At 59.8% G+C, this 12,093-nt stretch overlaps 1 protein-coding gene across 1 annotated transcript; it reads right to left on the bottom strand.

The window, feature by feature from the left end:
- Positions 1-508: 508 nt before the first annotated feature.
- PDIA2 (protein disulfide isomerase family A member 2) lies at positions 509-11,988 on the bottom strand. The gene is made up of 11 exons (XM_032781564.2): positions 11,733-11,988; positions 9,627-9,833; positions 8,652-8,785; positions 7,888-8,025; positions 7,216-7,332; positions 6,189-6,314; positions 5,070-5,264; positions 3,273-3,393; positions 2,332-2,513; positions 1,388-1,480; positions 509-961 (listed from the first exon to the last, which is right to left on the bottom strand). Exons 1-11 carry the CDS (start codon positions 11,950-11,952, stop codon positions 881-883), a joined length of 1,614 nt encoding a protein of 537 aa, XP_032637455.1. The 5' UTR covers positions 11,953-11,988; the 3' UTR covers positions 509-880.
- Positions 11,989-12,093: the final 105 nt, after the last annotated feature.

The raw sequence follows: 12,093 nt of genomic DNA, 5'->3' as shown, positions 1-12,093 counted from the left end.
GGAGCCCAGCATGGTGTCCAAGGGAGAGCTCATGCTGCAGGCTACAGGGGGATAAGCCCCAATCTTACTGCAGCTGATGGAGGCTCACCCTTAGCCCAGGGGCCCTCCCTGCTGTAAGGCTGAGGAAGGCCATATGGGCCACAGGACAGCAACCACATCTCTCACAGTGCCAGCGTGCCATCTATGCATCATCCCGCTTACTCCCCCGTGTTGGGAAAGTGAGCTGCTGGGGTTGAAGCTGCAGACTCACACAGGTCTTTATGATCCTGGTTCTGCCAGTGCCCATCCCTCACTCACCCATGCCCTGCTGTTGCCCTCGCTCGAGATTTGTTGGGAGGCTCATGGTATCGGAGGGGGTTCTTCAAGCCCCAGCTCCAAGAGGCAGGTGCTGCCATAGGCCTCAGCTTTCAATAGCACCACCCAGAGCTACCCTCCTGGGTGCAGGGCTGGGACCCCACACCTGCACTCGGCAGCGGAGACAAAGAACCACCATAGCTGGGTGTCAGGTCTCATGACATTTATGTCAATCTCACGATTTTGGGGCACAGGTGTTTGGTGCTGGCATTGCTGCCTGGGGGAGTTGTGGGTGACGCTCAGCCTCTGGGCCTGGCTTCTGGGTCATCAGTGCTGCAGGATGGGGTGGAGGCTGGGAGCATATGGGGGGCATGGCAGATGGCCCTGTTCCGGTTGGGGATGCTCTGCAAAAGGAGGAGGTGCCAGGCCATGCCCACCATAGGCCTTGCCACCGTTTGGAGAGCAGCTGCTGCCCAAAGCAGGGCCCGGGGACAGGGCCCGAGAGACCAGGCCAGCCCAATGGAGGGTCAGTCCGTGCCCCAGGTTCATGTTGTCAGGGGTCCCAGAGATGGGTGCAGGGCAGGGCTCATAACTCGTCTCTGCTTTCAGGGGCATCCGCCGGGCGTGTCCCATTTGTGTCCTTGGGCTCCTCTGGGCTCTCAGGAACCTGGGGAACAGCAAGGTGGTTACCATGGAAACCACTGCCCCAAGCAGGCCCAGCATGCATCGGGGGCAAGGCCAGGACCCCATGGAGAAGGCAGGAGAGACACGTCTCTCTCCAAAGTGGGGAGGGGCATTAGGGACAGTGGGGAAGAGGATGTGAGGGCCCCTGCTCTCCCTGGTGAGGGACCCAGCCCTCTGCCCCATGGGGAAAGGCTGCAAAGGACCATGGGGGGGGGACATGAGGGACATCTCTCTCTCCATGGTGGGAGAGTACTGGGGCTGGGCGGAGCCGGCTGCTGCAGGCTGATGTGCTAGCGGAAGGTTGGTGGGACGGGTTGGTCCGAATGACCTCCTTGCTAAAGCAACAGCCTGAGTCGGCAGGCTTCCAGCTTCAAGCGGTGGCAGGCTGGAGGCCTGGGACTCTACTAACCACAGGTGGTGTCTTCTCCGCAGGCAGCATCCCGCCATTCTCCAGGAACTTGGAGAAGGTCTCCAGGTCTCTGGCGCTCTTGTACTCAATCATCTGGTGCAGGCAGAGGAGAAACATGAGACGCTGGTGCTGCAGGATTGCCTCTTTGTAGGCTGAACTCCCAGGACCTCACTGCGAGCAGCATAGCCTGCTTCCACCCACCACCCTCTATGCTAGGTCTGGACCAGCCCAATCTCCTGCTTCTGACATTGCTAGCACCAGCTTCTCCTGAGAGGTGCAAGAACCCCCTGCAGAGAATTTTGGAGTAGCCCACCCCAGGAAAGTCTCCTCCTGACCCCATTGGCGAGTGGCTCCTGCCCAGAAGCAGGTGGAGCTGTAGCTCTGCTAAAGCACCTGGTTATTTTAGTCTGTCTTGTTATAACCCTGGAGAGTCCTGTTACCCAGAGAAACATCCGGTCCCTGCTGGAATCCTGCAGAGCTCATGGCCTCAATAGCATCTTGTGGCAGTGAGTTCCACAGGCTGTGTTGTGTGAAAGAATATTTCCTTTGATCACTGTTGGATTTGTTCCCATTGATTGTCTCTTTCTTCTTGTGTTATGAGACAGAGAGCACAGATGCTCCCAACCTACCATCTCTAGAGCAGTCAGTATCTGATAGTCTGTTACTCTGTCCCCTCTTACCCACCCTCTCTCTAAGGGAACAATCCCAGTCATTTCAATTGCTCCTTGCTTTCTCCAACCTCTGATCCTTCTCGTCGCCCTTCTCTGAACCCCTTGAGCTCTGCATCCTGTGTGAGCTGGGGGACCAGTGCTGCATGCAGTGTCCAGATGAGGGCCTAGAATGGCTCCTTGCTGTCACCCAGCACAGCTCCAGGAGTGACCCACATCCTGCACCCAAGTGCACCCCCATCCCTTCCCATCTCATCCAGGCAACTGCAGCAGTACCTTCCTGTCTGGCCCGGCAGGGAAATAGTGCAGAGTAGGGTAGCCACGGATGGTGAGATTCATGATCTCATTGGCTGTTGCATCCAGCTTGGCAATGATGATGTTCTCATGATCTTTATACTTCTCACCCAGCTCCTCCCAGACAGGTGCCATCTCCTTGCAATGTGTGCACCAAGGGGCATCTGCCGTGACAGAGAGGGGTTGCTTGTTTGCTCTGCAGGGAGCGTCATGGGGGAAGAGCACTGGGGCTGGGATGGCAGCTCCAGCACCCGGGCCAGGAGACAAGAGGAGCTGGCAAAGTCAGCAGGGCAGGGGCACACAGCACAATCAAGCTGGACTGGCGGGAGCTTTTGCCCATCATGCACGGCAATGCTTTAGATGCTTAGGAGTGACCCAGGCACTTAAAATTATTCCCCTCAGTGTGTGGGGTCAGGGCTCCCCAGGTCCCCTCAGTGTGTGGGGTCAGGGTTCCCCGAGGATAGAAGGGCTTGGAGGAGACCAATGAAGGAGCTGAACAGCCTGAGTGAGGGAGCTTGGCCTGGGCAGGGTGGGACACACGCTGCAAACTCCTACCAGGTGCCACTCCCCCATTCCCTCCCACCCCCCGGGGTGAGGGGATTGGTCAGTGTGGCAGGAATTGCTGGGCTCCCTGGAGGTGAGACACTGGAGACAGGGAATCACCTCCCCAGGGGAGGGAAGGTCACCTGAGACAATGAGCTCTACCCCAGACACACGCTAGGAATGTCCCCTCTGCCCCGAGTAGCTGGACTGAGTTGCCCGCATCCTCCAGCTCCCATGTCTAGGCAGTCTCTTGCTGGAACAACTTTGCCTGGCACTGTACGGAGTTGGTGCTTGTGTTTGCACCAGGCCCTGGCTGAGGGCGTCAGGCAGGCCTGGGGCAGGAGGAGGCCCAACCTCACTCTCATAGGGCTGATACTTACAGAACTTCACAAAAACATTCTTGGTCTCGTCATAAGCCACTTGCTCAAAGTTCTTGCCCACAAGGACTTTAACTGGACGCTTATCCCAGTCCTCAGGGACCTCTTCACTCATGAGATGGGGCTGTGGAGAGAGGGAGGGACTATGTCTGCTGTTTGCTGACTCACTTCCGGAGAGTGCTGCGAAGAGATGCTATGGCTGCAAACTTCTGAGCTGTGTGTGTGCCATACGGGCTTGCACAGGCCTCACGCCCTGTTCCCCACACCTGGCCCTGCAGCACTAGCGCAGAGCTCAGAGGATGGTGCTCGGCATTCCTAATACAGTAGACGCCACTCGCTGCCCTCCAGGCTGAGCACTTCTGGGTGAATTTCACATGAAGGGGAACGTCTGGGTGAGTGGTCAAGAAGGGCCCTTTTGAGTGATCCAGCTGCATCACAGAATCATAGACTATCAGGACTGGAAGGGACCTCAGGAGGTCATCTAGTCCAACCCCCTACTCAAAACAGGACTAGTTCCCAACTAAATCATCCCAGCCAGGGTTTTGTCAAGCCTGACCTTAAAAACCTCTAAGGAAGGAGATTCCACCACCTCCCTAGGTAACTCATTCCAGTGCTTCACCACCCTCTTAGTGAAAAAGTTTTTCCTAATATCCAACCTAAACCTCCCCCACTGCAACTTGAGACCATTACTCCTTGTTCTGTCATCAGGTACCACTGAGAACAGACTAGATATTGTTGCTACTGAAAAAATTATTAGCCCTGGGAAATGATGGCTGTAATAGGCTTCTCAAGAGGGAAATGATAGTATGATTATGTCTAGAAACTTAGGCTTGGTCTACACTACAAAGTTACGCCTTGTCTACACTGCCACTTTACAGCGCTGCAACCTTCTCACCCGGGAGTGTGAAAAAAACACACCCGAGTGCTGCAAGTTGCAGCGCTGTAAAGTGCCAGTGCAGACAGTGCACCAGTGCTGGTAGCCATGCTTCCAGCGCTGGTAGCTACTTCCCTTGTGGCGGTAGGTTTTTTATAGCGTTGGAAGAGCTCTCTCACAGCGCTGTGCAGCAACTACACAGAGCGCTTTAAAGTGGCTAGTGAAGACATGCCCTGCGGTCAGCTTCACTACATTTCTCAGGCTGTGAAAAATTTCATACCTTATGCAGCGTAGTTAAGCCAACCTAAGGCCCAATGTAGACATCACTAGGTTGATGAAAGACCCCTTTCTGTCCCTGAAGTGTTTATGCTACAGTGACACCACTACAGTATTTCTAGTGTAGCCATAAAGAACTCTACTTTCAGTGAGTGCTTGATGAGAGAGGGACGGTATGTGTGGAAGAAAAACATCGCACAAGGGAGGGTCTAAGAATGAACCCCCTGGAGCCAAAGATTCAGATCTTGGCATGGGCGACTCAGCTGTCATCCTGCTGTGGCCGGGAAGTCAGGGAGTCCCCTGGTGTTTGCTGGCTGGGAAACCAAGAACTGCTCTGCGGGGCTGCGTGAGAGCCCAGCAAGAACTCTCTGTAAGGGGTGGGATAGGGTCTGCCCCCAGAGGTGGCTGTATCTCAGTGGGGCACTACACAGTAGCTGGGAAGTGCTCTGCAATGAAGGAGCTAGGGCTGGGATGGCAGCAGGTTCAGGGCACAGAAGGAATGTGGCCAAGGCCCCCAGGTTGCCCTCACTTAATCTGATGGTGGCACAGGGTCTTCAGCTGTCCCCACCCATGCAAATGGCAGCGCTCCCCTCCCTGCTGTCAGGAGGGATGGGCCGGGCCTGAGCCCTGGGCATGGCTGCTGTGCGCACCTGGACCTTGCCGTCGAGCACAGCCTGGGCAAAGGAGCCCACGGCCTGAGAGGTGAACTCGTCCGTGGCCATGCGGTACTTCCTGTTGGTCTCGATGTTGATGAAGCGCATGGTGGGGGCCTCGTGGCTCTTGAGGCCGAAGTACTGCAGCACTTGGGCGCCTTCCCCATTCACATCAATGAGCACGAAGAGAACCTACAACGGGGCACAGACATGGGGCAGCCGCAGCCCAGACTGGCCTGATGGTGCCCTCCCCAGCCCCGAGACTGAGAGCCCCCCGTCCCGCAGGCTCCCTCACTGCCCCACAGACCTGTGCTGGGAGCAAGAGCTCCCACACACCCCCTTCCTGCCCCACAGAGCCTGCACTAGGACTAGAAGCCCGTCCGCAGACCCCCTCACTGCCCCCCAGTGCCTGTGCTGGGACTGGGAGCTCCCCCAGGCCCCATTGCTGCCCCACAGAGCCTGCGCTGGGACTGAGAGACCTCCCCCCCCCCCCCCCTCCCTCCCTCCCCTACATTGGGACTGAGAGCCTCCCACACACCCTTGCTGCCCCACAGAGCCTGTGCTGGAACTAGGAGCCTCCAGCAGGCCCCATCACTGCCCCACAGAGCCTGCGCTGGGGCTGAGAGCCCCCCACCCACCCCTCGCTGCCACACAGAGCCTGCACTGCAACTGAGAGACACACACCCGCCCCAATGACCCTCACTGCCCGACAGAGCTTACGCTGGGACTCTGCACATCTGAGCCTGTCCTTTCCCTGACACCCCCACTCCCCCTGTCGGCCACCCTGGGCCAGGACTGCAACTGGAGCAGGGCCCCTCCCGAGCCAGCCAGGCCCAGAAAATGAACCACTCCCATTCCCAGCACTGGGGCTGCGAGCCAGCGGTGACACCAGGGCTGGGACGAGGCTCTCAGGCTTAAAGGACTCGACCACATCCCCAGCCAGGCCAGCCCATGGTGCGTGCATGCCAGTCATGCCTTGGTGTCCCACAGCCCTGGCGAGAGCCCTGGGAGCAGCCTGCCTGGCCTGGCCATGCCAGGTGAGTGGGGCATGCTGGGCTCAATGGCTGCAGCTCACAGGTCAGAGCCCTGCTGCCAGGGACGTGACTAGCTGGTTACCTGGCCTCTGAATGGGGGTGCAGCAGCCCGGAAGCTGCCCAGGATCTCCAGGTGGGCCTCCAGGGTCTTGTTAATAAACAGCAGCAGGTGATTGAGGATTTTTGCCCCAAATATCTTTGGTGAGTTCTAGGGAGAGAAAGAGGGTTTGTTGCCCAGTGATGCTGGTGAGAAGGCACCCCTGCTCCTCCAGCAAGTACCGCACGGAGCTGGGCACCGGCTGCAGCCCCAGGGGCTTGGGAAGGGCCAGCGGGAAAGGCCTAGTGTGTCTGGACACTCTCCATGTGCATTTGTCTGCCCATGCCAGTGGCCCTCCCCTCCCCACACACCCCCAGCTGGCCGGTGAGCAGTGCGCCCTATGCCAGCCCTGTCCAGTGCCTTGGCTTCCATCCACACAGAAACCTCCAGACGTGAGCCCCTCATTTCCCACCACACACCCCTCAGCTGCGATCCCCCTCCACACACACACACACACACACACACACACTGTTCAGAGAGCCATGTGCCCTAGGCCAGCCCTGCTCACCCACGACAGCTTATGCCCAAATAAATGTGCTAATCTCTAAAGTGCCACAAGGACTTCCTCGGTTTTTTGCTGATACAGACTAACACAGCTACCACTGAAACCTGTCACACAAGAGGGCGCTGTGCTGTGAGCCATGTGCCCTCCGCCAGCACTGCTCAGTGCCCCAGCTGTAATCCCTCCGCCAGCCCTGCCTGATGCTCTGGCTGTAATTCCTCCGCCAACCCTACCCGGCACCCCGACTGTAATCCCTCTGCCAGCCCTGCCCAGTGCCCCAGCTGCAATCCCTCCGCCAGCCCTGCTCTGCAGTGCACTGGCTGCAAACTCTTCGCCAGGCCTGCCCGGTGCCCCGGCTGCAATGCCTCCACCAGCCCTGCCCTGCACCCCGGCTGCAATACCTCCTCCGGCCCTGCCCTGCAGTGCACTGGCTGTGTAAAGCTCTCTGGGGTACAGCCACCAGTCTCTCTGGGGCTGTTCTCATGAAGGGGGAAGGTGGAGAAATCTCACCTGACTGGTGAACTCCATCACCAGCTCCAGGCTGTGCAGGACAATGAAGCGGGACAGCTCCTCCTTGTTCAGGCCCAGCTCCGCGTCAAGAGGGAAATCTGCCCGCTTCTCATCAAACTGCAACATACCAAGGCAGGCCAGTGCCACACACTGAGAGCTTGGCGCCGAAGGTGGGAGCGGCTGGGCAGGGACCCAGGCTGCCTCCTGCACTAGCAGGGAAGCCCATGGGGCCATGTCTTGCTGGGGCAACAGCCTTGGGAAAATGCCCTGCCCTGGCCATTGCATTAGCCCCTCTTGCCCATCTTCCCAGGCCTTTCCCATCCCATCCCATCCCGCCTTGTCACCTGCTGGGGCTAGTGCTCATGCCCATCTCTGGGTGGCCCATAAGAATGGCCGTACTGGGTCAGCCCAAAGGTCCATCTAGCCCAGCATCCTGTCTGCCAACATTGGCCAATGCCAGATGTCCCAGAGGGAATGAACAGAACAGGTAATCATCAAGTGATCCATCCCGTCACCCATTCCCAGCTCCTGGAAACAGAGGCTAGAGACAGCATCCCTGCCCATCCTGGCTAATAGCCATTGATGGACCTATCCTCCATGAAGCCCCAACTCCTTGTTGGGCTATAGCTGGGGTAGGGCCAGTGCCAGGTGCCTTGCCCCGCCCCCTCTCACCTTCTTGAAGAGGCAGACGGTGTCGGGGATGACGCTGTATTTTTGGAAGAGCTCCGTCCTGTTGGAGACCCCGAAGGGCACGTCCACAGCATCACTGGCAATTTCATAAAAGCCTTGTGCAGCTTTGCTCTGCAGGTCCTGTAAACACCCCTCGAGGCCCTGAGCTGAGCTGGGCTGGGGGGAGGGGCATTGCGCTGCCCACCCAGACCAGCTCCCCGACAGCCCCATGGTGAAGCACACTCTTCATCTAACATGGTGCTGCAGCCTGTGGCGCCTACAGGCCTCAGCATGCAACATGGCACCTGCAGCCACAATGCCATGGTGCTCAGGAGGCTGGCACCATGGGAACTGTGCCCTGATCTCTCGCCCTTGAGCTGCTCCCCAGCAGGCAGGGGGTGGGGTTGGGCTGGGTGCACAGGGCTGGCATGTGGCACTACTGGGGCACCAGGGAAAGGAAGGTATTGACGCCTTTGAGAGGTGAGTACTGGGGCGGGGGGGGGGGGGTAGCTGGAGGGCCCTCCAACTGCATGCACACAGGACTGGCATTGGATCATGGCACCTCCTGGCCAAGCTCAGGGCCTACAGGGGGCATTGTGGTGTGGCACCATCCCTGCCAGCCAGTGGGGAAAGGCCACACCTAGACATTCTGGGCAGCCACCACCCCACCCAGCCCAGGGGCATGCTGAACCTAGTCTGTCCCGGCACCACACCCGGAAGCTTTGCCAGACCCCACAGCCTCGGCTCCTGCCCACCAGGCCCCACACCTTGAAGAACCCAACGACAACGACATCCTGGGAGGCGATGAACTCCTGGGCGCTGGCCTCATCCTGCAGCAGCTCTGTGCTGGGGCCGGCCTTCCGCCGCATCCACCGCACAATGCCCTCAGCGTCTTGCTGCCCTGTGCACAGCACCACAGCACATCACTGACCCAAGGTGTTCCCACACCCCGGCCCCCACGGTCCTTCCCACACGGCACCCCACAGTGCCCCCTACACTGCAAACACCCCTCCACAGCCCCTCCTCTGCACCACACAGCCACAATCTCCCCAAACCCTGGCCCACGGCCCCTACAGCCCTCCCCCCACACACACACTGCAAACACACGCATCCAACCCCTCCTCTGCACCACACAGCCACAATCCCTGCAAACTCTGGCCCATGGCCCCTACAGCCCTCCCCCCATCACACTGCAAACACACGCATCCAACCCCTCCTCTGCACCACACAGCCCCGAACCCTGGCCCACAGCCCCCCCCTTGCACTGCAAACACACCCACCACAGTGCATCCCCTGATCCTGACCCATACCCCTCCAGTCCCCCCCCCACATCGTAAATCTCCCCACAGCCCCGCCTCTGCACCACAACCCCCCCCCAGCACCCCAGCCTACAGCCCCAAAGCCCCTCTCCCACACCAACAACCCCCAGATTGCAAATCCTTCACAGCCCCTCCTCTGCACCACAAACCCATACAGTCCTTCCCCTGCACCTTAGCTACAGCCTCAACACACCCCTGCCCCGCCCTGCAAACCTATACCCCCCCATTGCAAACCCATACCCTCCCCCGCTCCCCACAGCCCGTTCCACACACCTTCACCCACCATGCCATACAGCCTGTTTCCTGCACTGCAAACCCACAGACCCTTCATGCCACCACCCCAAGGCTGTGCTGGGTGAAGCTCCTGTCCAGCCCCACCATACTCCAGAGGCGGGACCCCCCCCGAGCAGTGTCAGGCTGTACCTGTGAAGTCTATGGGGTGAGTGCGATTCCCGTCTCGGAAGAGCTTCAGCACCGGGTACCCTGTGACGCCGAACTCGGCGCTCAGGTGTGTTTCCTCCGTCGCATCCACCTTGGCCAGCCGCAGGCCCGTGGAGTCATTCTTCAGGATGCCAGCAGCACGCGTGAACTCGGGGGCCAAGGCTTGGCAGTGCCCACACCAGGGGGCGTCTGTGAGAAAGGGACAGGCTGAGCGGATGAGAACCGCCCCCTCCTCCCCAGCTCTGCCTGGAGCAGCCCCTAGCATCCTACCCTGCCTCCCCCACCCCCCCCGCAGCTGAAAACTTCCCAGGGGCTCCACCACCTCAAGCTCTGTTGCCCCACTGCTCCCAATCCTGGGTAGAGCAGCGCAGAGTCCAGCAGCGGTCACTGTCACAGCCTGAGGCCTGCTGGGGTCTGGGAGAGGGATGGCATGAGCACCCAGAGTGGGGCAGGGGGCTTCACACAGACTGGCCCCCTGCCCCCCCAGCACAGCCCAGGTTTGCCCAGCCTGGCCCAGCTGTCACCCTTAGCAGGTTAATGACTGTGGTTGGCTCTGCCAGGATGACAGTGCCCATCTGACAGCCCTCTGGCGGGCAGGGTTCCCATTGGGGCAGAGTAGGAGCTACGCAGCCTGCTTCAGGTCCTGGAAGCATAACCCACCCTGTCCTGCCTCTCATTCCTATGTGCTCTGCTCTCTCTGCTGGCCCCCTATGCCACCCAACAGGGTGGGACGGTGCCACTCGGCAGGCCTGTCAGGGGGATCCCGTGCCGTTGGTGATGTATTTGCTGGTCTCTTCTTGCTGTTAGCACACGCTGCGGGCCAGTCCTGAGGTGGGGGGACATGACTGCACCTCCAAGGCTCCCTTGGCTGTCTCCCCTGCCCCCTCGAATGTGCTCACTCTGCTTCCCTGGGGTGCTTTGGCTCCTTTCCATGGGGGGACACAGCCTGGTGCCACACACCTTCTCCCTTCCGCATGGCCCTGCTCTGGCCCCACTTCATAGCAAGGCCTGAGGACACTGCACTTAGGCCATTCACTGCACCTGGCCTGTGACTTGGGACAGGCCCCGCCCCTCCCAGGGCTATGGAGCTTCCCTGTGGGGTCACAGACTCCCAGCAAAGGTGACCCCCCCCCCCCCACAATTGCTTGGCCTAAAGAGCAGCCTGGGCCTGGCACCCACACACAGCCAGTATGCTGGACCCTGGCCATGGAGCCATACTTGGGAGTGACATGCCACACTGTGAGCCAGGCCATGCGGGTCACGTCACGGACTCTGGCTCTGAAGCTAGGCCCTGTGGGGGATGCCCACATCCAGCCAGAGCAGAGCCACAGACCATCCCACCTGCAGAGCAACCACAACCCGCCTGCCCACATGCACTTGGGCAAGGAGCTCCCAGCAGAGCTGCTTGAGGCAGTGACTATCATGGAGCCCCCTCAGAATAAATGGTGAGGAGGAGGGCTCTGCATCTAGGCCCCAGGGAGAGCGTTGCCAGATCTGCGCCCAGGCCCTGGGAACATGCATTGGAATCTGTGCCCAGAGGAGACCCTGGCAGGATCTGTGCCATGGGGCAGGGGAGAGGAGGGCAGGCTCTGTGCCCAGGGCAGGCTCATGATGATGCTTGCCTAGGGGAGTCATTGGGCCTTGGGCACAGCTTTGCCTGCACACTAATGTTTAACCAGCCAGTGTCTCTGCTCTCAGGCCAGGATACCCTTCCTGTGGGAAAGCCACCACCTGAGCCCTGCACCGAAGGGCAGCCACTGTTTGCTCTCCCTGGCGCTCGGAGCACAGATGCCCAGGGTCCCACTGGCAGCTGACAGGGCCAAGGACCTGTGCTGACAGCTGTGGCCCCCAACCCCTTAGCAAGTGCTCCCAAGAGCCAGTGACCAGCAGGGTATGCACAGAGCTAACCCCCGAATGGAGCAGACATCCTTGGGGCCCCTACCCCAGGGCTTCACAGGTACTCAGTGGCAGTGCACAGGGTTTGCTGTGAGCCCAGCTGAGTGGCTGGCTGGGGATACGGCCCATGCTGCTGCTGGTACCTGCTGCCTGGTCTGAGCTGCCTACCCCACCCCACCACCCCCAACTTACAGAACTCCACCAGCAGCAGGCGGTGCTCATGCAGGGCTCGCTCAAAGTTGTGCTGATGGAGCACCAAGACACCCTCTTCCTCCAGGAGCTCATCAGAGACAACTTCCTCCTCCACCACCCCTTCCTCGACCTGGGCTTCCTCATCTTCCCCCCAGGAGGGTACCAGCCAGGCCAGCGACAGCAGCAGGACCACGAGCAGCTGGGACTTGGAGCAGCCCATGGCGACAGCGTGGGGAGCAGGCGAGCAGTGCACCAGCCACCAGCGGGAGAAGGTGTTCTTGAGGCGAGGGGGGCAGATAAGGGCATAGAGGAGCGGGTGGCGCCTGGCCCGTGGCGCTCGTGTCCCTTTGTTACTGGCTGA

The sequence above is a fragment of the Chelonoidis abingdonii genome, chromosome 9, assembly GCF_003597395.2.
Source record: "Chelonoidis abingdonii isolate Lonesome George chromosome 9, CheloAbing_2.0, whole genome shotgun sequence".
Lineage (NCBI taxonomy): Eukaryota > Metazoa > Chordata > Testudines > Testudinidae > Chelonoidis > Chelonoidis abingdonii.
The sequence above is the reverse complement of the archived record's forward strand: the minus strand, read 5'-3'. Positions and strand labels throughout refer to the sequence as shown.

Excerpts from the sequence above, each read along its gene's own strand:
- PDIA2 (XM_032781564.2), bottom strand. The coding sequence starts at position 11,952 with ATGGGCTGCTCCAAGTCCCAGCTGCTCGTGGTCCTGCTGCTGTCGCTG. Across the intron at positions 9,834-11,732 it reads CCTGCTGCTGGTGGAGTTCT|ACGCCCCCTGGTGTGGGCAC; the intron begins GTAAGTTGGGGG and ends CCTTTCTCACAG. Across the intron at positions 3,394-5,069 it reads TGCTCGACGGCAAGGTCCAG|CCCCATCTCATGAGTGAAGA; the intron begins GTGCGCACAGCA and ends CTCTCTCCACAG.